This window comes from Scardinius erythrophthalmus (assembly GCF_964197995.2).
Source record: "Scardinius erythrophthalmus genome assembly, chromosome: 10".
NCBI classification, from domain to species: domain Eukaryota; kingdom Metazoa; phylum Chordata; class Actinopteri; order Cypriniformes; family Leuciscidae; genus Scardinius; species Scardinius erythrophthalmus.
The window spans coordinates 5,288,608-5,311,628 of record NC_138230.1 but is presented as its reverse complement, the minus strand read 5'-3'; the positions used below and the strand labels follow the sequence as shown (position 1 = coordinate 5,311,628).

General features: G+C 38.0%; 1 protein-coding gene across 5 annotated transcripts in view; it reads right to left on the bottom strand.

Annotated features, from left to right (window-relative positions):
* LOC308697132 (protein NLRC3-like) overlaps positions 1-11,968 on the bottom strand; it is a 44,577-nt gene extending 32,609 nt beyond the window's left edge. For 2 of the 5 annotated variants that reach the window (XM_081376247.1, XM_081376249.1), the window contains exons 1-5: positions 11,764-11,968; positions 10,662-10,733; positions 10,205-10,321; positions 8,832-8,948; positions 7,148-7,264 (exon numbers count right to left, since the gene is read on the bottom strand). In XM_081376247.1, coding sequence (XP_081232373.1) covers positions 7,148-7,264; positions 8,832-8,948; positions 10,205-10,321; positions 10,662-10,711 — 401 coding nt within the window. In that variant the 5' untranslated portion in view covers positions 10,712-10,733; positions 11,764-11,968. Of the gene's footprint in view, positions 1-423; positions 496-1,025; positions 1,168-1,631; positions 3,965-7,147; positions 7,265-8,831; positions 8,949-10,204; positions 10,322-10,661; positions 10,734-11,546; positions 11,602-11,763 lie in introns of those variants that run through there. The other 3 variants (XM_081376248.1, XM_081376251.1, XM_081376250.1) reach the window with 3 other exon arrangements.
* Positions 11,969-23,021: the final 11,053 nt, after the last annotated feature.

Here is a 23,021-nt window from a genome sequence, read left to right as displayed (position 1 = left end):
CCTAACACAGTTATGGTTGGTGTGAATGGGCCTTAACTGTTTACGTCTCTGTGACTGAAAGTCACAAAGCATATCCAGATTGAAAAGTGTGCATATTGGGTCTACAGCTTATCCACATAAAGAAGCAGCCGGCACATACCCAAAGCAACATCTTTTCCTCAAACCCTATCCCTGACATGACGGTCCTCGTAGTGAAGAACTGTCCTTACATTTCAGGTCAGTGTCATGCCCATCCCCCAACGCACGAGTTATGAAAATGAATGAACCGAGCAAGGTACATTTTACTCGAATTTGAGATGTCACAACAGCGTCTTTAAGACGACAGTCCACGTCAGCCAGTCTAGTATGATGCCCAACCATCCTACACTTAACATTGCCTGTGTCAAAGAGAAGAAAACAATGAAGGAACATGCGCTCACTTACTTTCTGTTTCACTGATGAGGAAGGATTCACACTGCATTCAGTCACAGCCACTGATGTCTCGTCACACAATTCCTGTAATTATGAGAAAGACAGGTACAACACTGAGGCAAGGATGTTTGCCAATTGGTCACCGCAACTAATTCTAGTATCAACCAAAGTCTAAATATCTAGTGTCCCTTTCATGGATCCGTCGTGCACAAAGCAGACATGCAGAATTGTTTTAAATAATCTGCATCATATTGTCATCATGGATTTATTTATATCCAGACATCAATGGCTTAGATGTTATCAATCATTTAGTTGTTGTTGCTAGTTTGAGTTGAGAAATACACATTTCAGAATTATCACTATTCTGTGTGTGCATTTTGCTTTAGATCCAAGCAAGTTGACTCATGAAACCATTTGTTTATTATATCGCAATCGCATATTCCAATTGCAATATTGACCTCAATCGCAATATGACATTTTCCCCAAATCGTGCAGCCCTATATTGTAATAATAATAATCATAATCATAACTGTTTTTATTAGAATTACATGCAACTAGTTTGCTCTGAATATGAACTAAAAATAAATAAACCAAAAAAGAAACAGCCAGCTTACCAATAACGTGTTCCATTCCATGTGAAGTCAAACAAGTAGTTGCCTTGTACATCTTTAACATGTTTACTTTGAGAGAGAATCCCACGGTATTCAACAACAAAGGTGGATGGTTCAATGTGCTCAAGTGCAAACACACCTCTCCCTAAAAGGGCAAAATAATATATAATAATACAAATAAAACATGAATCCAAGTGCACCTATATGTTACACAGCTAACCAACCTATCCTTTTAAAGAGTTAAATCCTGTAAAACTGTGTAATGTAATATGAGGTGCAGGAAATAAAAATAAAAAAATCAAGCATTGGTTTTCACTGTGATATAGCCTACTAGTTGAATTTGGTTACACTATTCTCTGTATACATAGTTTTAAGTATTTATTTTAAAATAATAATAATAAAAAAATTGTTTAAAGTTTTTTTTTTTCATCTCTTAACCTTAATGAAAATGAGCAGCTTACCCAAGGGTAAAATGTGTGAATGTGAAAGATCATGTCCAGACTGCCAGCAATAGGCCTACTTTTCATTCTTACAAGTGCATGCCTACTTTATGATTTGATTTGCCTGCAGTCTGAACATAGTCAAATTGCCTTGTGGTGCACAATTTACCTTTGAATGTGTTGATTTGTCGTCCCTCAATGAAGGCTTTGTCTTTGCCCGACAATATGTGTTCTTTTGCATCCTGCTCAGGTTTTATTCTCTTCTTTCTAAACATGTTGACTGAAAACATTCCAGACAACATAATTAGTATGTATTTATAAAGATAGATAGATAGATAGATAGATAGATAGATAGATGCTTTATATACAGTACATTATTGTCAGACTGTAGTCTATATCAATAAATACAACATTTTACACATAAAATTGATAAGTGAGGTTTTGAGGCTTGTTACTTTTGATAAGAAACAGTCTCCGATTTCAAATTCAGTCCATTTTAATACCATTTTATCACTCTTTAATGTGGCGCCTTAGATCAAACGAAGCTAAACTCGTTACTTAGAAAAAATAACTAAAGAGAGAAAGTTTTAGAAAATGTTACATGTATTACACCTGATTTACATTAAAATAATAAATGTAAAATCGAATTGGAAATAGAATCGACAGCATGTGAATTAAAATTGAATGGAATCATAAAATGTCTGCTAATATCCAGCCCTAAAATGAATCAACTAAATATTTTTTCCAAGTCATTCTAATGACAGTAACGTTACATTAATGAAAGTATACTTTTACATTAGTTTCGTTTCTGTTTATTTCATATATTTCTGTATCTTACTGTATTATACTGTAAATTCATCCACTCAACTTTACCAGTCATCATGATGACAACATTTGATTCATTTCAAAATGTTAATTAATTCTCTCAAGCATCCATGGAGATGTATCTTTCATCAACTAATACTAATACTTGTATGCGTCTATATGAACAACAAGAGAATTTCGTTTAAGTACCAAACAAAACAAAAAACGTGAATAGCATGTGCAAGTTGTTTGGAGACGCCATTTTAACTGCTTATGGACTTATATTAGCCCGATTAGTGGCCACGTTTAAAGTAATGTAACTAACGTTATTTAAAACTGTCTGACTCATGACACTTAACTCCATAAAGGTAGAATATATAAATAAACGCACTTACCTTCCTCGTGATAAAGTGAAAATCTCCCACTATAGCTCGTCAACTTCGCTCGAATTCTGCTAATTAATCTTTCATTATGATGATTAATCTTCTGATTAATCACACCGTCACACCACACGTCTGCGATAGAAGATCAGAGGCGCAGGCGCGCTGACTTTGACGGATGTGAAATGCAGCCAATCACTGACGAGGATTCCAGCAGCCAATCACTGACGAGGATTCCAGCGTTCCACCAATGAATCGCGCTTGGGCGTGGTTGTGGGTGTATGAAATGTGTATGATACTGCAGTAACGTCGAATTTCACATAGAGGGAGATTAAACACTCTGAGCATACACTGGCACACACTGAAAAACGGGTACAACGGATTTATAAGGACATATTGAGAAAAAGCGGGAGGTGGTTAGGCGCAGCCTGATAAGCCTTTCTACACTGCTCGACTTATGAGGACATTAGTGCTGTCCTCGTAGTTACGGCATGTCCTCATAGAGTCGGTATGTATCCATGGTTTTTGTCCTCATAATCAGGTCGCACCAACGCACAGACACACACACACACACACACACACACACACACACACACACACACACACACTCACTCTCGCGCGCACACACACACACAGTCACACACACTCACTCGCGAACACACACTCTCCCTCACTCACTCACTCGCGCGCCGTCGTCATGGAGGACCGTTAAAAAATTAAACATGCTAGTCGTGATGTCGTGAAGCATCGAGGGCTGCGCCGCAGGGAGCGTGCTACGGAAACTCTGAAGAAAGATTTGGGAATGCAAAATGTAGGCTATGTATTGTACGCTATACTGAAGAGGGGGAGGAAAAAAAATAAAAAAAATCGATTTTTTGAAAATATGAATCGATTTGACCTACCAACTCGATTTTTAAATCAAATCGATTTTTTTCCCAGCCCTATGATTAGCCTATTCTGTACTGGTTTGCGCTTGGCAAAGATGTTCAGATAGCCATTGTTTGTTTGTTTTTAAACCATAATATCTTGCTTTCTCATCTTACTAGGACTGTAACGATAGACCAAACCTACGATTCGGTTCGTATCATGATTTTTGGATTTTAGATGTGAAAAAAAAAAAGAAAATCATTGTTTCGGTGCTGATGCGGTGTGACTCGTTCAACATGTGGGTGGCGCTGCCAAAAAAGCATCTAAAAGCTGTCACAAAGAACCGGCAAAAGTAATGATTATTAATAGGGAGCGCGGGGCACAACCGTACGCGGGGCTAGTTGTAACCGGTTGTAACGCTTGTTTTAAATACTTCCGCACATGCTTGGATGACGAAACTTTGTGTATTTACTAGTTGCCATACCAACACTATATATATATATATATATATATATATATATATATATATATATATATATATATATATATATATATATATATATATATAATTCCGCCAAAATATTTTTTTTTGGAAGATATCCATAGACATTTATTAAACCATAGCAAAAGTTAATTTCTTACTTAAAGGGATAGTTCACTTTGATATTAATTTTTGATATGTTTTAGCTTACCTCGAGTGCATCCAAGATGTAGGTGTCTTTGTTTCCGCAGTAGTTTCAATTTTGATATTTTTAGGTCAAACCGTTCTTGTCTGTCAGTCATATAATGCAGGTCTGTGGTCACTGTCTCAAACCCCAAGCACAGAGTCCAAATTAAAACAATTCCCCATCGTCCAAATGAAACAATTCCCCATCATAAGTACACATTGATGGCCTAAGACACGAAACGAGCGGTTTGTGTGAGAAAACGAACAGTATTTATATCGTTTTTAGCTCTTGAAAACAGCACACCGTCCAAATGGTCTGACGGCGCGGGCGGGTATAGATATATACTTAGATGTCGCCTTCGCTACTGCAGTTCATTGGAACGAAACAGTAGCCAAGGCGACATCTAGTGTATACATCTATACCCGCCCGCGCCGTCAGACCATTTGGACGGTGTGCTGTTTTCAAGAGCTAAAAACGATATAAATACTGTTCGTTTTCTCACACAAACCGCTCGTTTCGTGTCTTAGGCCATCAATGTGTACTTATGATGGGGAATTGTTTCATTTGGACGATGGGGAATTGTTTTAATTTGGACTCTGCGCTTGGGGTTTGAGACAGTGACCACAGACCTGCATTATATGACTGACAGACAAGAACGGTTTGACCTAAAAATATCAAAATTGAAACTACTGCGGAAACAAAGACACCTACATCTTGGATGCCCTCGAGGTAAGCTAAAACATATCAAAAATTAATTTCAAAGTGAACTATCCCTTTAAGTTAATTTTTCATCTCTATTTTTTGTGTTTATTTAAAATAAGACAAATAAAAAATAAATAAAACAACATGCCCCTATGAGACTTGGGCATGAGAGACTGAGAGTCAATGTTCAGAAATTACAAATTATTTATTTGTTTTGAACTATGTTGTATAGCTGTGTTTTCATGTGTTCGTAGTCAAAACTCAAAAATGAGTTTATATTTAATTATTAAAAATTGCCATTATTTTATATGAAAAAGTTTTTTTAATTGTATTTTATTCAGAAAATATTTTAGTTTGTTTTTTATATTTTTTTTTATTAGATCAGATAACATTTTAAGCTGTCATATGTTATGTTACAATGTGCCCCACACATGTTACAATGTACCCCACCTATGGGGCATGTTGTCACATTTCACTTCCATTCTTTCGGGGTATATCAAGAAAAAAGTATATACTGTATTAATAAAACAAAAACACATAATTGTGGTAGACATGTGGGAAATTAATGTGGGTAAAAAATAAATAATCTGAACCATAAGTAGATTTACACAAAAAAGCGTTACTTTGTGTCCCGCTTTCCCGTCAAATATAACATGGAGACATTTTAATTGTTTATTAATAAACATGTGTTTTCTGTGTCGACTGCAAAGATGAAGTTGACGATGCGTCGCAATCTTCTCAGAACGCACCAGAGAGAAATGTACATTTCATAAGCAGAGAGCAGTCTGTTTTCCCTCGTTTTGAATTGTTCTGTTTAAAAATAGACAATTCAAGCTTTCTATATATTTCTCAGGTCTGTGAGGCAAGTAGCATACCTTACGCTGAGTTTCGGTTCATTTATGAGACAAGAGTCCAGTTCACTCGCCCGCGCCTCCGTGTCATGATTATCTATTTTCTACTATATTTACCTCTTCAAATCCAAATGAAACATTGATTAAAATTAAGATACAATTAATAAAAAAACAAAATTCACTTTAAAGAAAGGCTTTGTGCTTTCTGTTTGAGGTCTCTGTGAAATTTTTAAAGTTGCTTTCAGAGCAGTCATGTCCGTAATGAAGAACTGTCACACCCGTATCATTGTTTTTTTGTTGTTTTTTTCACATTTAATGCGAACACGAAAAATAAAATAAAAATAATATTTTATGTTCTGTGGAGGCCGATCTTTATTCATCCGGTGGGTATATATCTTTTGGTTTGCACAGTGTAATTTAATTAGCCTAAAAAATATTTTGCCACCTAAAAGTTAAAGATTTTTTGTGTCACGTGTATTTCCCTCATATTAAATATAAAACGCATGTGTAAACTGATATTTTTCTAATGTCTTGACTCCTTTCAGACGTTTCAAAATATTGGTAGGCTATTAAATGCATTTTCTGAGAATTTATATTTCAAGTTTTGACTACAAACGTCACGTCTATAACACTGGAATCGCCCAATTTTAACGAATTTATCCTCAACTAGTTTTTGTGGTGTAGGTCTACATATTTTATTATGTTAACTTAAATAATACTAATAGTAATTTAAAGATGTGGTATAGCCCTACATCTTACACATCGTGGAAACAAAATAAGAATGGAAACTAAAATATGGTAGTATCGCGCTACAGCGCACATTCTATCTGCAGATCTTGCGCCTCAGTCCCAATACTGTAAAACTCGACATAGATTCACATCACATGTTAATGCAGCGGTAGAGTTACACTCACAGGACACTGTGCACTTATTTGCAATCACAAAAGTTCATTATTTGCTCGTGCTTTAAAGCTTTGCCGGGTAAACATTTCTTTGGCATTCTGTTCTGACATGATGCACTCTTTCTAAGCGCGAACTGAAGTGCGCACGCACTGTCAAACAGCGCCAAACTGGATTTTTGTTGGGTCAGACCCATCTGATATCGAAGGGGGGCTGATAACGCGAAATCAACATGGAGCTAAATTGAAAAAAATAGCACCAAACAAGCCACTTTGAAATGCTGCTGTTTTCGTGAATATAAAAGTTGGGTGACCCTCCCCCTAGACTAAAAAAAGTTGTATGACCCTCCCCTCAACAAAGAATAAAAAGACATGACCCTCCCCTATTTTCCTCCGGTGGCCCCTTCCATAAATACCGAACGGTCCCTAAGTGGATATTTGCCAAATTATGCCATACATGCATTATTTGTGTGTGTCTGTGGTGTCTCTGTCTGTCTAAACAAAGATGTTGTACCTCATATCAGTTGGTGTGTGTTTTCCCTCAAATTTGATTGGCAGTCCCATAGATGCGTCACTCTTCATGGACACACAGCTGGGCTCCGGTGAGATTGATCGGTCACCCTTAAACTGACTTTAATAGAATAGAAACAAAAGAACAAAGACAAGAATTCTTAATTATATTATGTAGATAAACCTCACACAGAGAATCAATCCTTCCATCTTTTACCATTGCTTTGTGATCTGTTGTTGTGTTTGTGTTTCCCAGTAAGTGATGTAGTTGTGTTTAGTTTGGTTGAGTTTGTCAGTTTTGTTCGACTCCTGCTATTGCAGCGCTTTATTCACCTTATTTTCCATGACAACAAGGGCGACGCCATTACGCTCATTTTGTCATTTTACTTCCGGCTGAGCGGAACTTCAACTTCCGGCTGAAAGGACCTACGCTAGTTTCTAGCGTAATTCTATAGTTGTAACGGTAAAATATGTAAAGTATTATAGCTCAGTTAGGGGCTGCCATAACAATTGGATTAAGAGGATAGACTAATTTAACCAACGGTGTTACGAACAAAATGTAGGCTAAAGCGATCTGAGTGTTGTGGTGTACTTTACGATTTACACGAGGAGCACCTGAGGCAATGGCGGAAGGCGCTAAACTTGAAGTGCTCACCCAAGCGCTGTGTGTTCGTACTATGTGTGTTATGTGTGTTCGTACCATTTTATGGACGGGGAGCAGACTGACGAACGAACACCCTTCCCCCGAGTGAAGGCTCGGCTGCGGTGTTCTGGTAAAGAAGTCCCGCCGGGTGCTGAACAGGTTGTCAGATGCAGGTAAGCTAACTAACCTAACTGTTGTTTCCTAACTTACTATCTATGTGCTTGTTAGCCTAACATTAGATGAAGTCCGTTCTATGAATACATTTAAGATTAGTAACAAGCCGTTCACAAAATACAACGAATCTTGCATTACCATTGGCCACCTATATGTCATATTTCTTATATTTCGTTTACTTTCTGATATGGACCTAAGGGTCTGAAATAAAGAATGAATGCATATTCACGATAATACAATATATTATGGTACCTTACAATAGCTCACGTTATTCCTGTAAGGAGGCCAGCTAGCTACATCTCTTATTCAGATATTGATATTGACCTACGTAGAGTTAGGAGATTGTGTGTATACTGTCTCGTTTTTAATGCATCTTTCTTTTTCACACTGTTCTAAGTATGAGTGCCATCATAATTCATTCTCATTTTAAGTACTAATTTAAATCTACATTTTAAGTACTAATTTAAATCTAATTTTAAAAAGTACTATTTAAATCTATTTTAAGTACTAATGTAAAAATGTTTATGGTTATATTACTTCCATAGATTATCGATGAGCATCAGTGTTGCAGTGGACAACTGTGAGGATGATCACAGCCACATGCCCCAACTAACTAACTGAAATAGCTACCGGATGTGCCGTGTCAGTTTAACGGAAGTCGGATGACAAAATGCAGAAGCGTGAAGTATTAAAAGTGGGCGGGGCGGAATAAGGTGAATAATAATGTGAGTCTCTGAGTTATACATGCTTACACAATATCATCACCTATTTCTGTATTTTGATAAGTGGATATTTGCCAAATTATGCCATACATGCATTATTTGTGTGTGTGTCTGTGGTCTCTCTGTCTGTCTAAACAAAGATGTTGTACCTCAGATCAGTTGGTGTGTGTTTTCCCTCAAATTGGATCGGCACTCCCATAGACTGGTCACTCTTCATGGACACACAGCTGGGCTCCGGTGAGATTGATCTGTCACCCTTAAACTGGCTTTAACAGAACAACAGAATAGAAATAGAGGTATTCTCTACCAGAACCAATATGGTTGATTTTACATGAAAATAAATTCCACATGAGAACATTATCTTAACTCTTTCCCCGCTAGCTTTTTTTTAAGTTACCAGCCACCGCCAGCATTATTGACCATTTTCACAACATTTTCATGGTCCCCAGAATATTTTTTTGTATGAATATCTGAACATGCAATATATCAGAAGAAAGAACAGACCCTCTCCCTTTAAAAAAAAAAAAAAAAAAAAAAATTTTATTCTAGCTTCATACATTCTTTTATCAACACCTAAGTAACATTAGGCAGTTTTTATTTATATGCTGTTTAATGTTGATGATCGTGTTATTTTGCATAAGCATATGATTACATATGAGATTGCTTGTTTTTTCACCTTCGCCGCATGTGGTTTGATCAGGAGATTTAATACTCTTTCAGGAGATGTGTAATAGCGCCCCCTACCGTATAACCGTTTAACAGTGAAAACACAGAAAGCCGGAAAATTCCATCAATGGCGGGTAAAGAGTTAAAGGGGGCTTATAATGCAAAACTCACCTTTACATGGTGTTTGAACATAAATGTTAGGGCTGCACGATTATGACAAAAATCATAATTGCCGATTATTCCCTTGAAATTGTAATTGCGATTATTAATTACATTATCACAATTTACATTGAAGATTAGATAGATAGATAGATAGATAGATAGATAGATAGATAGATAGATAGATAGATAGATAGATAGATAGATAGATAGATAGATAGATAATTATACATGTTTACTTAAAAATTGTGAACACACAAACTGTCCCCCTTTACTTAACATACACATAAATTGTAAGAATATGACTAATAGTAAAGACTACTAAGAAATAAACATTAGGCCTATGCTAAAGCTATTAAATAGCAGTCCCAAACTAGCTTTTGCTAATACAATGTTGGTATGAGCCAGTCATTTAAAAATATAAAAAATTACAAGAAGTGAAAATAAAGTCGCATTTTGGGGTTAATATTGAAACGACAGTTACCATGGTGAATACACAATATTAACACGAACTGTTAATGAAACATGGATCTTAATTTTTCAGGGCCTATGTGATTCAGTTCAATAAATGTATATTGTTTTCCTCTATTGAAATAAAAGCATAGAACAAACCTGTCTGAGAGCCAAAAAATAGTCTTTTTCCAAAGTCTGCATGCATGTAACTCGAGAAGATCTATCTATCTATGAAATGTTGTACCTCAGATCAGTTGATGTGTGTTTTCCCTTAAAGTTGATTGGCTCTCCCATAGACACGTCACTCTTCATGGACACACAGCTGGGCTCCGGTGAGATTGATCTGTCACCCTTAAACTGACTTTAATAGAACAGAGATAACAGAATAGAGACAAGAATCATCTTGGCTGATTTAACATGAAAATAAATCCCACATGAGAAGGTTGTCTATTAAGACAGTGTGTTGAAGAGTGATGAGACTGTCCAAGGATAATGTCATATATCATCTAGCTGTCTACTGTATCTGTGTGTCTTTGGACAGTGTTTAAAGACCCTGAGTGGCTCCAACTACTGTATATTCCGACACCAGAATATGATAGAGACAACAGATCACTACACCAACCCTGGCAAACACACAACACCCTGTTATGTGCAGAAAATGAGTCTTCTATAACATTAAGATCATATGAAGATTGAAGTACCTGAATCCTGGAGAAGAATCTCCATGTCTGAATGTGTGTGTGTCGTCCATGATTCATTCAGTCTTCATGAAGCTGCTCGAGTAAGAGATCAGAAACACTCATTCACACACACTCAAACACAGTACATTTCATTTGACATTATGACATTTATGTTTATGAAGACCAAACAAATCAGATTTATGATTTATAATCATTAATTATTAGACATTATCAACATTTCATTACTGGTTTAATGTGATATTCAATCATGTAAATGAATGTTCAGAACTGGTATCATCTGAATCAGCAGATTCTCTTCTTTGCACCAGTATTTCATCTGTGTGTGTTTAAGACAGAAATATCTCGGCTGAACAGACTGGGAAGTTTGTAACACGAGTTTAATGTTCTTCCACTGAAGCAAATATTGGACAAATGGGACAGTTTACTGTAAGCCCACATTTAATACATCTGTGAAACTGACTAACATACACAGATATTTGTTCAAAATCTTTTCCAACTATTTTAAAATAAAAAATGTTTCCTATTGGTTTTTATGTACACCAATAAATGTATTTATTGGTATTAAATGTTCAATAAAAATGCATTACAAGATTTTAACAAAAGCACTCTTTGTAATTGACATTCATTTACACAGAAAATTATATCAAAGTTTTAGAAACACAGCGCAAAAAAAAAAAGTTAAAACAAACACTACAGATGTTAAAGAGAAAAGTGTTACAACACTGCGGTTTCTAGAAACTTTTTTAGTAATGAAAACGAAAATTAGACCTACATAAAAAGTGTAAAAGTGTATTCTAACATATGGGGTGATGTCCAATAATTGATAAGTAAAAAAAATGCATTATAATTTCGTGTTTAATGTAACGTTATTTCATGGTTACTTACGTTAGTGAGGAAGTTAGGCTAAGTTAATTTCCATGCGCCACACCGAACTCTTGCTCTGAATAAAGTTATTAAACACCTCGATGCTCGAGTTTTCCATCAACAGCACGTTAAATCAAACTTACATTATACAAACATCACTTTATACTTGGATGATCCGTTGCTCTTAAACCCGGGTGTAAAATGGCGCTTGTAAACAACTAAGTTAACAGTAACTCACCTCAGTAAAGTTGGCAATAAATTCACAGATCCGAACTTTCCGGGTCAATAACTCGTGAGCTAAACGTCGTTATACACAAATAACACAAATGTTTTAATCGCAGTAACGTAGACAAGCAGCTACAACATATTTTTCCTCAAAACGAGCTTTTATTCGCAGTAGACATACATTGGCCTGAGTGGCCTCTATGCGCAGGCTGAGAGACAGAGCTGAAGGGAGCGTCTGCAAAGGGCAAAACCCGAAAAACGCTACTACGAAAAGAGTCAATAACTTCAATGTCACGCACTAGTGTCACCAAATTCAGTTTACACACCACTGCTGTCCTGTTGGCTATACTACAACACTTTTTTTTGGAAAAAAGAAAATGTTGAAATATTGAATATATATATTGATATAAATATTATGAAAAATATTCAATAACTTCCACACATCACTGCTGTCCTGTTGGTTATACAACAACACTTTTTTATTGGGGGGGGGGGGGTATTTTTTATTGTATATACAATTGTAAATGTATAATTTCTATGATTTTTATGAAAATTATTCAATAACTTCTCTGACAGTGAAGTTATTGACTCTTTTCGTAGTAACGCTTTTCGGGTTTTGCACTTTGCAGACGTTCCCTTCAGCTCTGTCTCTCAGCCTGCGCATAGAGGCCAATGTATTTTGTCTACTGCGAATAAAAGCTCGTTTCGGTCTATGGTTTCGAGGAAAAATATGTTGTAGCTGCTTGTCTACGTTACTACGATTAAAAAGAGCTGTTATTTGTGTATTAAGGACGTTTAGCTCACGAGTTATTGACCCGGGAAGTTCGGATCACTCATGTAGCCTACTTTCCCTTTCATTTTCGCAATATGTTCGATCAACTTTACAAAACAGACGTTTGGCATTTATATAATTCTTCAAAGAAAAAAAGCGCTGTATGTCAGTAGATATACTGTATAGTCGAAACGCATTTGTTTATATCTTTTTGTTATTTCTTTTTTATTATTATTAATGCTTAAAACAATACACACGTAATAACAGATAACAACAGAATACAAAACAAAACAAAAAAAACAATGGGGCAAATAATATAAATTAAACATTAACAAATTATGAGAATTACATGACACTGAAAAAAGGAAAAGAGTTACAAACAGATAATGTTTTTAAGGCTTTTTTGTTCTCAGACAACTTAATTGAGAAGAAGTATGTTCCAAGTTCTTTCACAAATATAAGAAAGAGAGGTTTAGTAATAAGATATTTAGATTTATGAATATGGAATTTTGCAAGTAACAAGATCAGATTAATCACATAAAAATGGCATTTTTTAGATTGGTCAAAATCAACAAAGCCTAGGACCACATTCTTCCAACACAACACACATTCATTATAGATTTCAGACCTAATAAATCCTAAAACATCTTGCTAAAACATTTTCGTAAATGGACAATGCCAAAAAAGATGAACTACAGTTTCGTCAGAGATGTAACAGAAAGAGCAACTGGAGGAAATATCCTTTTTGAACTTTTTCATGTATTGATTTGCAGGGTAGCATTTCTGAATTATTTTAAAAGAAATTTCTTTTACTTTATTGGTAAAAAAAAGAGATATGGAAGCATCCACACTTTTTTCCAACAGATAAGCGGTCACAGGCGGTAATGTCTTGCTGAAATAGTGAACGGACTGATCTATTATTGTTTTTATAAGGAAAAGCAAAGCACAATTTGCCAACAGAAGTATTAACCAAACTCAAAGAGACGGAGTAGAGATTGAGTTCCTCTCAATAAAGCAAGAGCACCTGATGGGATTGACATAACTATTGAAAATTCTTTGGGAGAAACAGGAAATTGAAAATGATCTAGAAATTCCTTATATGAAAACAACAATTAGAGAATTAATTCATTAATTGACTGACTAACAAGATATTTTTTTCTGAAAAATTCTGAAAAAATATAGATTTATTCTTGTACAAAATTACAGTTATTCCAAATAAAATATGTATGAGGTGAAAAGTTATGCTTAAATATCAAAGACCATGCTAAAAGAGACTGCCTAAGCAGAAAATATTGCTGGTAATTTTTCAATTTTGTAGTTACATAACAGAAGAAAATCCAGACCACCAAACCTGGAAAAAAATATAATTAGGAATAAAGTTCCATAAAGACCCTGGGTTCTTTCTAAACTGTTTCAACCAATTAATTTTAAAGGTATAATTTAAAGTACTAAAATCCATAAGACCACCCTTTTCACTAATATTCATTACAACGGATTTTCTAATATAATGAATTGAGTTTTTCCACAAAAACTTAGAGAGTCAATATTTTTACTGGGCTTTGACTCCAAATGAACAGATTGAGCAGCAGAAATAAGCCTTGAGAGGCTTCAGCCTTCCTAAGAAGTACCCTGCCTCTCTAAGAGAGATCTCTTTGTAGCCACTGGTTAAATCTCTTCTGAATTTTATCCGTAAGGTGTTGAAAATTAAAAATGTTAAAAATGTTAAATCTTTCTTTTTGGTCCTTCACTATATAAACTCCTAAATAACAAACCTTTTCTTTCACAGGAATACCGTGAATAAAGGAGTCATTGCAGTTTTTTATGGCCAAAAGCTCACATTTTTGTACATTCAAACGCAGGCCAGAGGCTTTGGAGAAAGACTCAATAACACTTATTGCCAAAGGGATCTGCATAGCATCCCTAAGAAAGAGGGTCGTGTCATCAGCAAGCTGACTGATAATCACCTCTCGTTCAGCTATAGCTACTCCTTTCAGATTGCTGGTTTTTATGTGAGCACAGAGAAGCTGAGCAGCGAGAAGAAAAAGATAAGGTGAAATGGGGCAGCCCTGCCTTATTCCCCTTGAAATTTCAAAACGGTGGGTTGCACCATGATTTAGAATAACAGAACTACTGCCATTTGTGTATAAAGTTCTTATGGCACTACAGAAGAAATCTCCAAATCCAAGTTTCTCAAGACACTGAAAAATAAAGCTATGCTCTAGTCTAGAGTGTCGAAAGCTTTATAAAAGTCCAAAAGAAGAACAAAACTATCATCAGAAACTAGACTAGAATAATCTAAGATACCTAAAAATAAACGTATATTATTTGATATATCTATTACTAATGAAACCAGATTTAGCCTCATCTATTATAGAATCGAGCACATGTTTTATTCTTTTGGAAAGTATGTGAGCCAAAATCTTATAATCATTATTTAATAAACTTATTGGGTGCCAATTGTCAATAAAAAGCAAATCTTTGTTCTGTTTAGGAATGAGGGAAATTACTCCTTGAGTCACACTGGGAGGAAGTTTGTGGTTTTTAATACTTTCAATAAATACTTGCAAAAGAAAAGGGGGAAGAATATCTGAGAATAGTTGGTAGAATTCTGCTGTAATGCCAGGTGACTTGTTACATTTGAGATGTTTTATGGCACCAGCAACCTCTTCTAATAATATATCCTGATCACAAAAATCTTTTTCTATAGCACTAATTGAATGTACACTTTCTAAAGAGTCTAAGAAGACAGTGGCAGTATCAGCACAATAGCTGGATTTGTAAAGATTGGCAAAAAAGTTATGACAGAAGTGAGAAATAGTTTGACAATCATCAGTAACATGACCATTGACGCTCAAGTGGTGAATAGTGTTACGCTTACCCCGCTGTCTCTCAAGATTGAAAAAATATGATGAGTTTTGTTCACCTTTTTCTAACCACTTAACTCTCGACCTGACAAAGGCCCCTTCTGCTTTGCGTTCATATCTCATCTAATTTATATTGTAGACTAGTCAATCGCAATCTCTCCTCAGGTGAGATCTTGTCAGGAGGCACCATAGAAAGAGAGGTGATTTCAGACACAATTTTCTCCTCTGAAATTCTGTTTAGTTTGGAAAGCAAAGCACCATAGGACCTTAGATATTTACCAACTTCATATTTTAAAAGTTCCCAATTTCTGCCAAAGCCTCCTTCTTTTTGTGCCAAATCCCAATGTACAGAAATAATTTTAATTTTTTTAAGTTCTAATTTAACTGAATCATGCCTTAAGTGAGAAATGTTCATTTTCCAAAAGGAACTACAATGTGGCGCTACAAAAGAGGAAAATCTAATATTTATAAAAATTGCCTTGTGGTCTGTTAGGGGAGTAACAAGAATATTAACTAAAACATTCTCCTTTGGTATGTTACTCGTGACTAACCAAAAATCTATGCGAGACTGCCTTGTACCATTCTTATTACTCCAGGTATAAGTACTTTGATTTGGGTGCATCTCCCTCCAAATATCAACCAAACTGTATTTTAGCATAAAGGTTTTCAAAGCATTACTAGAAGATCCCGACTGCTTAGGAGGCCATCTGTCGACCAAGTCATTTAAAGTAATATTAAAATCACCACCCACCAGTAAGAACGCCTGTGGATACTACTGAAACCAGTATGAAAATCTATCATCTAAAGACTCAAAAAGTTTGTCATTTTCTGTATTAAAGTTGTATCCATAAATATTAAAGGAGCTGTATGTAAGATTGTGGCCAAAACTGGTACTGCAGTCACTTTCAAATTACTGTATCCCCTCCCCCTCCCCCTGACTCGAGGTTGCCAGATAGGCTGCAGGATCCAGCAGGAACGTAGGCTACAGTTTGTAGCTGCAGCTGTGGTAACTAGAGCAGAGCTGGCAACCCGGATGCTGAAACACAACTATCTTCGTGATTGGTAGATAGGTGGAGGGTGGGACATCAGGCCAAAACACAAGATGACAACATCAACATCAGTTGAGGGCTGCAAATTCACTTTTTAAATGACAATATCCTGGCCGGACTACTGTTGTCAGTGATATAAGTATTTGAAATGAACATGATTTCTTAATGGCTAGTGACATATCAGGGCCATTTTATGATTAATTGAAATAAATTTATTACATACAGCTCCTTTAACCAATATTAAAAATAAATTGTTCCAAGAAATAAGTAAACATAAAAAATGACCAAAAAGGTCTGGAAATGCATCCAGAACATTTCCAGAAAAAGTGTTCTTTAACGATGTTACCCCTGCAGATCTCTCAGAACCATGAGCAAACCACAAATCATTATTCCACTGTGATCTCCAGAATTTTGTGTCATTAGCAACAGAATGTGACTCTTGAAAAAAAAAAAATCAGTTTTAAGTTGTTTTGCGAATAAAAATAAAGCCTTCCTTTTAACAATGTCTCTCAACCCCCTAGTATTAAGAGAAACGAGAGATAAAGACATAAATGAAGAACAAAACAAGTAGTACAGAAGAACAAATTATCGTCCAGTAACTAGAAGAAAGTATATCACTTGTCCAAGCAACATCACTTGTAACAAAAACTAAAAAAAGCCTTTGAAAAGTCCGTAACAGACTCTGTGCGCTGCAACCCGCAACTTCAAGTAAACAGCAACTTAAAACATTACTGGACAGTCTTTCAGTTTAAAGGGAAAAAAACTCGAGAACCATCACTTGACTGAAAAAAAGGAAGTTAAAAACAGATTCATATCTTAATTTCTCCTTCACCGTGAATAAATGCACGAGCTGCCGCGAAGAAAGCCGTTTTCCCCGGATCCCGAGCCTGTTTCACCAATGGCCACAGCTTCGAGCGCCTCTCACGATCACCTTTTGAGAAGTCTTCCTTGAAGAGAAGTCCATTAGCTCGGAGAAAGGTAGAAGTCTTAGCCTGCTTCCAGATTTCATTTCTTATTCGCGATTTTAACTGAAGAATAATGGGTCGGGGACGGGAGTCAGCTGCGCTCTTCTTACCCAATCGATGTGCAATGTCAATCGTTTCCGAGAGCCGCCCTGAATCTTCAGGTAAAACAGCTTTGCAGATCTTGATGGCCTGCAGACGTACATTCTCATCCTTACCTTCTGAAACACCATATAGCCTTAGATTCCATCGTCTGGAGTAAGACTCCATCTCATCCATTCGCTGTTCAAGCATTTTGACTGGCTTTTCCAAGGCAAGCATGCGACCCTCCATCTTGCACATCTTATTCTCCATCTCTTTAATTTCAGCAAAAGCAGTGTCAACTTTCTTACTCAGCTCATTATATTCTTTCAGTGTTGCCACTCACCAACTTTTCAATGCAATCGGACCTTTCATTGATAAGTTGGGACAGTGTGCCGATGACATCAGCATTGGAGGAAGCAGTCTTAACGGACTTCATTGTTTTCTTCTTCACAGCAGGTGATTGGCCTGTTACTTGGGGTCACCGGTAACTTCGGAAATTCCTTCTCATCCATGATCATCTCTTCTAGCACTTTCCCTTCAGTATGTCACCGGGTGACATAGAAGGAACTTTGGGAGCGGAACAAGTTGCCCTGGGGGAGACTTCCGGTGCGACACTAGGCCGGTTCCGGCGGCCTGTCATGGCCGATCGAGTTGACAAGTGGCAGCTGCAGAGGCTAATCAAGCAGCCATTGGAGCGCGTGTCTCCAACGGGGGATTTAAAAGTGGCGGCTCGAAGATGCACGAGAGGCAAAGAGGTCGCGATCAAAGTGTGAGTCACGAGAGTAAGAGAGGCAAAAGCGGTGGGTCAGCAACAGAAGCAGAGACGGGAAGAATAAAGTGCGGCTGAGGCGCGGGGCACGATTGAGATCGAGAACGGACAAGAGACTGGCCAGTAGGACTGGGAGAACGGAACAAGCGCAAGCATTGTTGGACATACAGGTTGTTATTGTGAGAGAAACGAGTGGGACCCGATCTTCGGATCGTTCGTCAAACCTGATGTCCCCCTTTTGAAGATCACGACGGTGGATTGGCCGGCCCCGACGAGATGGAGTGAAGGTATACTTTTCACTGTGAAGTAGTGTGTCATTGCAGTGCCTGAAGATTGAAGTGAGAACGTGTGAAGATTTACAGTGGTTTGATGCATGCACGAGTAAGGAAAAATTAGACGTTGCCAGCACTCTGAAATCTTTGTCGGGGATCGTTTAGCCCGGTGGGGCGTCAGGAAATAATTTGAACTGCTGTGGGTAAAGCTCTGTACAGGTGTCCCAGTTCATGCCGCTGTGGTAAAGAAAGGAGAAGTTCAGCTCAGTGTGTCGTTGTGAAGATCTGCATTCTGCCATTGCTGTCCTGTGGTAAGAGAAGACTCAGTTGTTAACTGCTGGATTCTGTACTCACCATTGCTGTTCTGTGAACAGAGAGATCCTGTCATCCGCCGCTGCATTCTGCCATTGCTGGCCTGTGGAAAGAGAAAGCCCACTGTCAGCCGCTACCTACCTGTAGTCCCTTGTGTCCTGCCCACCACCTACTGTTGGGTGCTGCGCCTTATCTGACGGTCATTGCTCTCTGCCCGTCACATACTGTTGTCTGCTGCTCTTCATTGGAAGGTCCTGGTCCTCTGTCCAATCCCCGCTGCCCTGTGAAAGAAAGGTGACACTCAGTTATCTGATGCTGGCCTGTGAAAAGAAAAAGCCCACTGTCAGCCGCTACCTACCTGTAGTGCCTTGTGTCCCTTCCATCCCTTGTAGTCCCTTCCATCCCTTGTGTTACATTTGCATGTAAACGAAGGGCACAAACGAAGGGAAATGTCTCAGTTTTTCAAAATAACCATGTATGTGTAAATGGGGCCAAAAACAAAGAAACACATGTAATGAATGACAAAAAACTGAAAGTCCATGAAGACAAAACTAAACTGAACAGAATGGGGAAAAATACACCCCAATAATGAAGATATTTGAATTATTTTACAGCATCAACAAACATTTTGGCACAATTAATAATTAATTTATTTTTCCTGTTACATTTGTGTGGATTTATGAAATATAGTAAAGATTTTTCATTACTTAAAAGTATCTCCCAGAAGCTGTTCATAGAGCTTAAAGAGCATCTTGCAGGTTAGAAGACCCAACAAGTCAATGTATAGAAAAATAATGTGGGAACTAGATTTTCTTTAAAAATAAATGGTGAAAAAAACAGTGGCTTCTGGAGTCGTTTTTGTGAGAAAATTTTACTTCCGCATCTGAAAATGGTCGTGACGGGTGTGACGTAGCACGAGGGAGAGCGGTCGACTCAAACAACAGGGAAAAGTGGATCGCAATGACATTTCGGACGCTGAGGAAATTGTTGACGGACCACAGCCATACAATTATGAGCCTGCTAGGCTGCCAAGAGAGCAGGGACAGGCCAGGATTAATGTTAGACAGAACATATTGGAACTTACAATAACAGAAACTAAGCTTTGATCAGGCGTTTGTCATGCTCATTAATATCCGCCCAGACTAACGTTACGTGATATAACTTAGTGGTTTCTCATCGAGAGACAGAGAGATATTTATTCCTGATACATTTTTTGTTCCATAGGTGCTTGTGTGGGAAATGCGAGGCAATGTTTACAGCTGAGGAAAGTCAGTGTTGCAGGGAGGTGGATGCATACTGGGCCTTAGTGGAAAATGACAAACTTCCATGGTTGCAGTTAGTGTTACTACAGTAAAGCCATGGTGAATGTTGCTGATCTGTGGACACTGGATAGTTCGTTCATTCATTACACAATGTTTATTCCTGGTTTTCACGTCAGCGATGTTTGATCCGTTAATAACGGAGAAATGCAAATATTTCTCACTAGATCTCGCAGCGATGTTATTACTTCAGTGGCGAATTCAAATGCTTTATAGATCTCGCAGTTACAGTGTTGCTTGATCAGGCACAAACACAATAACGAGTAGCTCAGTTTCGTTCCGCTTACATTGCGTTAAGCCCAATTTATACTTCTGCGTCGAACTTACGGCGTAGCATACGCCGTAGGCTGTGTGTAGCGTGTGTACCCTCCGGCGTACCCTGACGTGCACCTCTCCAAAAATGTAACAACGCGTCAACTCTACGCGGACGCAAGCGCTGTGATTGGTCTGCTAGGACCGCTCACTCGGGTTTCACATGCTCCCTCTGCGCGCGTCAACACGGACAACGACGCAGAAGTATAAATGAAAACCAACGCGTTGCCTACAGCGTAGAGGCTCCAGCGTAGGTCCGCCGCAGAAGTATAAATCAGCCTTTAAGGCCTCATTATACTTCTGCGTCGGACCTACGCCGGAGCCTATACGCCGTAGGCAACGTGTTGGTTTTAATTTATACTTCTGTGTCGTTGTCCGCGTTGACGCGCACCTAGGGAGCATGTGAAACCCCGAGGGAGGGGTTCTGGCAGACCAATCACAGCGCTTGTGTCCGCGTAGAATTGACGCGTTGTTACATTTTTGGAGAGGTGCACGTCAGGGTACGCCGTAGGGTACGCGCGCTACACACAGCCTACGACGTAGCTACGGCGGCAGTTCGACGCAGAAGTATAAAACAGGCTTTAGCCAGTTGATGTTGTGCTCGCGCCTACATCCGGCGGGAGAACCCGAAGATGCGTGCACTGAAGGAACCGCACCAGCTCTGAGTCTCACCCGGTTCTTACTTCGGTATCCCATGTTGAACTCCATCATATCGCCGGGACGATAATCCTCCGATCTGAAGTGCATTTTCCGAAGCCGACGCGGAAGAGAAATCCCGTCTCTTCACCTGCACAAACCGCACCCAGGCACGAAAGATAGCATCGTCCTTTTTCTTGTTAGGAAACCGGTGGACTCGATGTCCTGACAGGCTGGAGTTTTTGCAAGCTCCACAAACACAAAAATTTACCATGACGATGATAAATTGAAATACAAAAACTACTGAAAACACACTGACTCACGACCGCTCTTACTGAATGCCAGCCTACTCTGCACTGAGCTGGGCAGAGCACAGCACACGTCTCCCTCGTGTGACGTAAAATGACGCGATGTTGAAAAAAAGCGGTTTGTACGAGCAGTCAGAGAAACGCTCACTTTATCTACTAAATTGGTGTCATTATGTCGTTTTAAAACATTTTAAATCCTGCATTATCTTTTCATATGGTATTTTCATACACGGTTATATATTCATTTAGATTTTTTTTTACATGCAAGATGCTCTTTAACTTTTATGAAACCTGGATATTGATGATCATGAACTCACAAATCAAACACACACTGTTTTATAAGTGTCAATGCAAGCTAATGTAGACCAGAGTCAATATAAACTACACTGAAATCATGAACAGCCTTTCTCAGTTTGGCATGTATACAAGCTCACTATACTGTGAATACTTTCCATATTGTCTTTAATAATAGTTGATGGATTTATTAGAAACAGTAATTCTTTTTTTATGAATTATGATTGGATATCTTTCAGTTACCAGACCACGTCTTTATCTAGGTAACTTAAACTAAATGCTGATACAGTCAACAAATGGCATGAGGTGCAGTCTAAATATAGAGTAAATACAAATATATAGAGCAAATAGAATGCAAATTTCAAGGAACCTCCATCCAGACGTTGCATCTTTTTTATTTGACATTTACAGAAGCGTCACGCAGCAGAAGTGAGCAGCAGTGTGTAAGTGTATGTGTTACGCCGGTTTCACACTGCACACGTGAGCAGAGCGTAAGCAGCACAGGAGCAGTGCGTATGGTGAGCAGGAGCAGGACACGCGCGTTTTGCTTTCACACTGGCAGCGTTTGTCACGCACGGCTGAACCGCGGGTTGTGTACAAACAGAGCACTCTATAATGGATAAGTTGGCATTGCTTTATTTCGTTTTCAAATACATTTAAGAGAAAAGACTTGTCAAGAAGCTTATTTTATTAATAATTTCATTCATATAACGTTTGGTTTATCTTTGTTTTTATTGTTCTGGCAACAAGTTTGTTTTTGGACATTTGTTTTCTTTTTAAATTGCTGTTGGTCATTTGATTGACTGTTTAAAACACAATAGATATCATCAATGCACTTTTTGGATAAAACAGCGGTGTATTTTGGCCATGATCAATGCATTGTCACTTTAATTCAGCGTAAGCGGCGCGTTAAAAATAGACTGGGCGCCGAAACTATCGCGGCACTGCTGTTCCTGCTCTGCTCTTGCTACGCGCTGCCGCGCCGCTTCTGCGTGCGGTGTAAATGCACTCATTGATTAACATGGACGCCGAAAAAAATACGCGCTGCTCACGCGCCGCTGACGCTTGCGGTGTGAAACCGGCGTTACTCTCATCCTACCCTGAAGATCTCTTCCTCCTCACTCTTCCTCAACCTGCACTCACAGTTCCTCCTTTGATTGGGCTAAGAGCAACCAATCGTCGAGGTAATTTAGGATGCAAACTCCCTTTCACCTCATAGGGAAAAGATCTGCAAGATCTGTTGATTTGTTTCAACGTTAAGGGTCCCGTATTATGCCCCTTTTCACAAGATGTAAAATAAGTCTCTGATGTCCCCAGA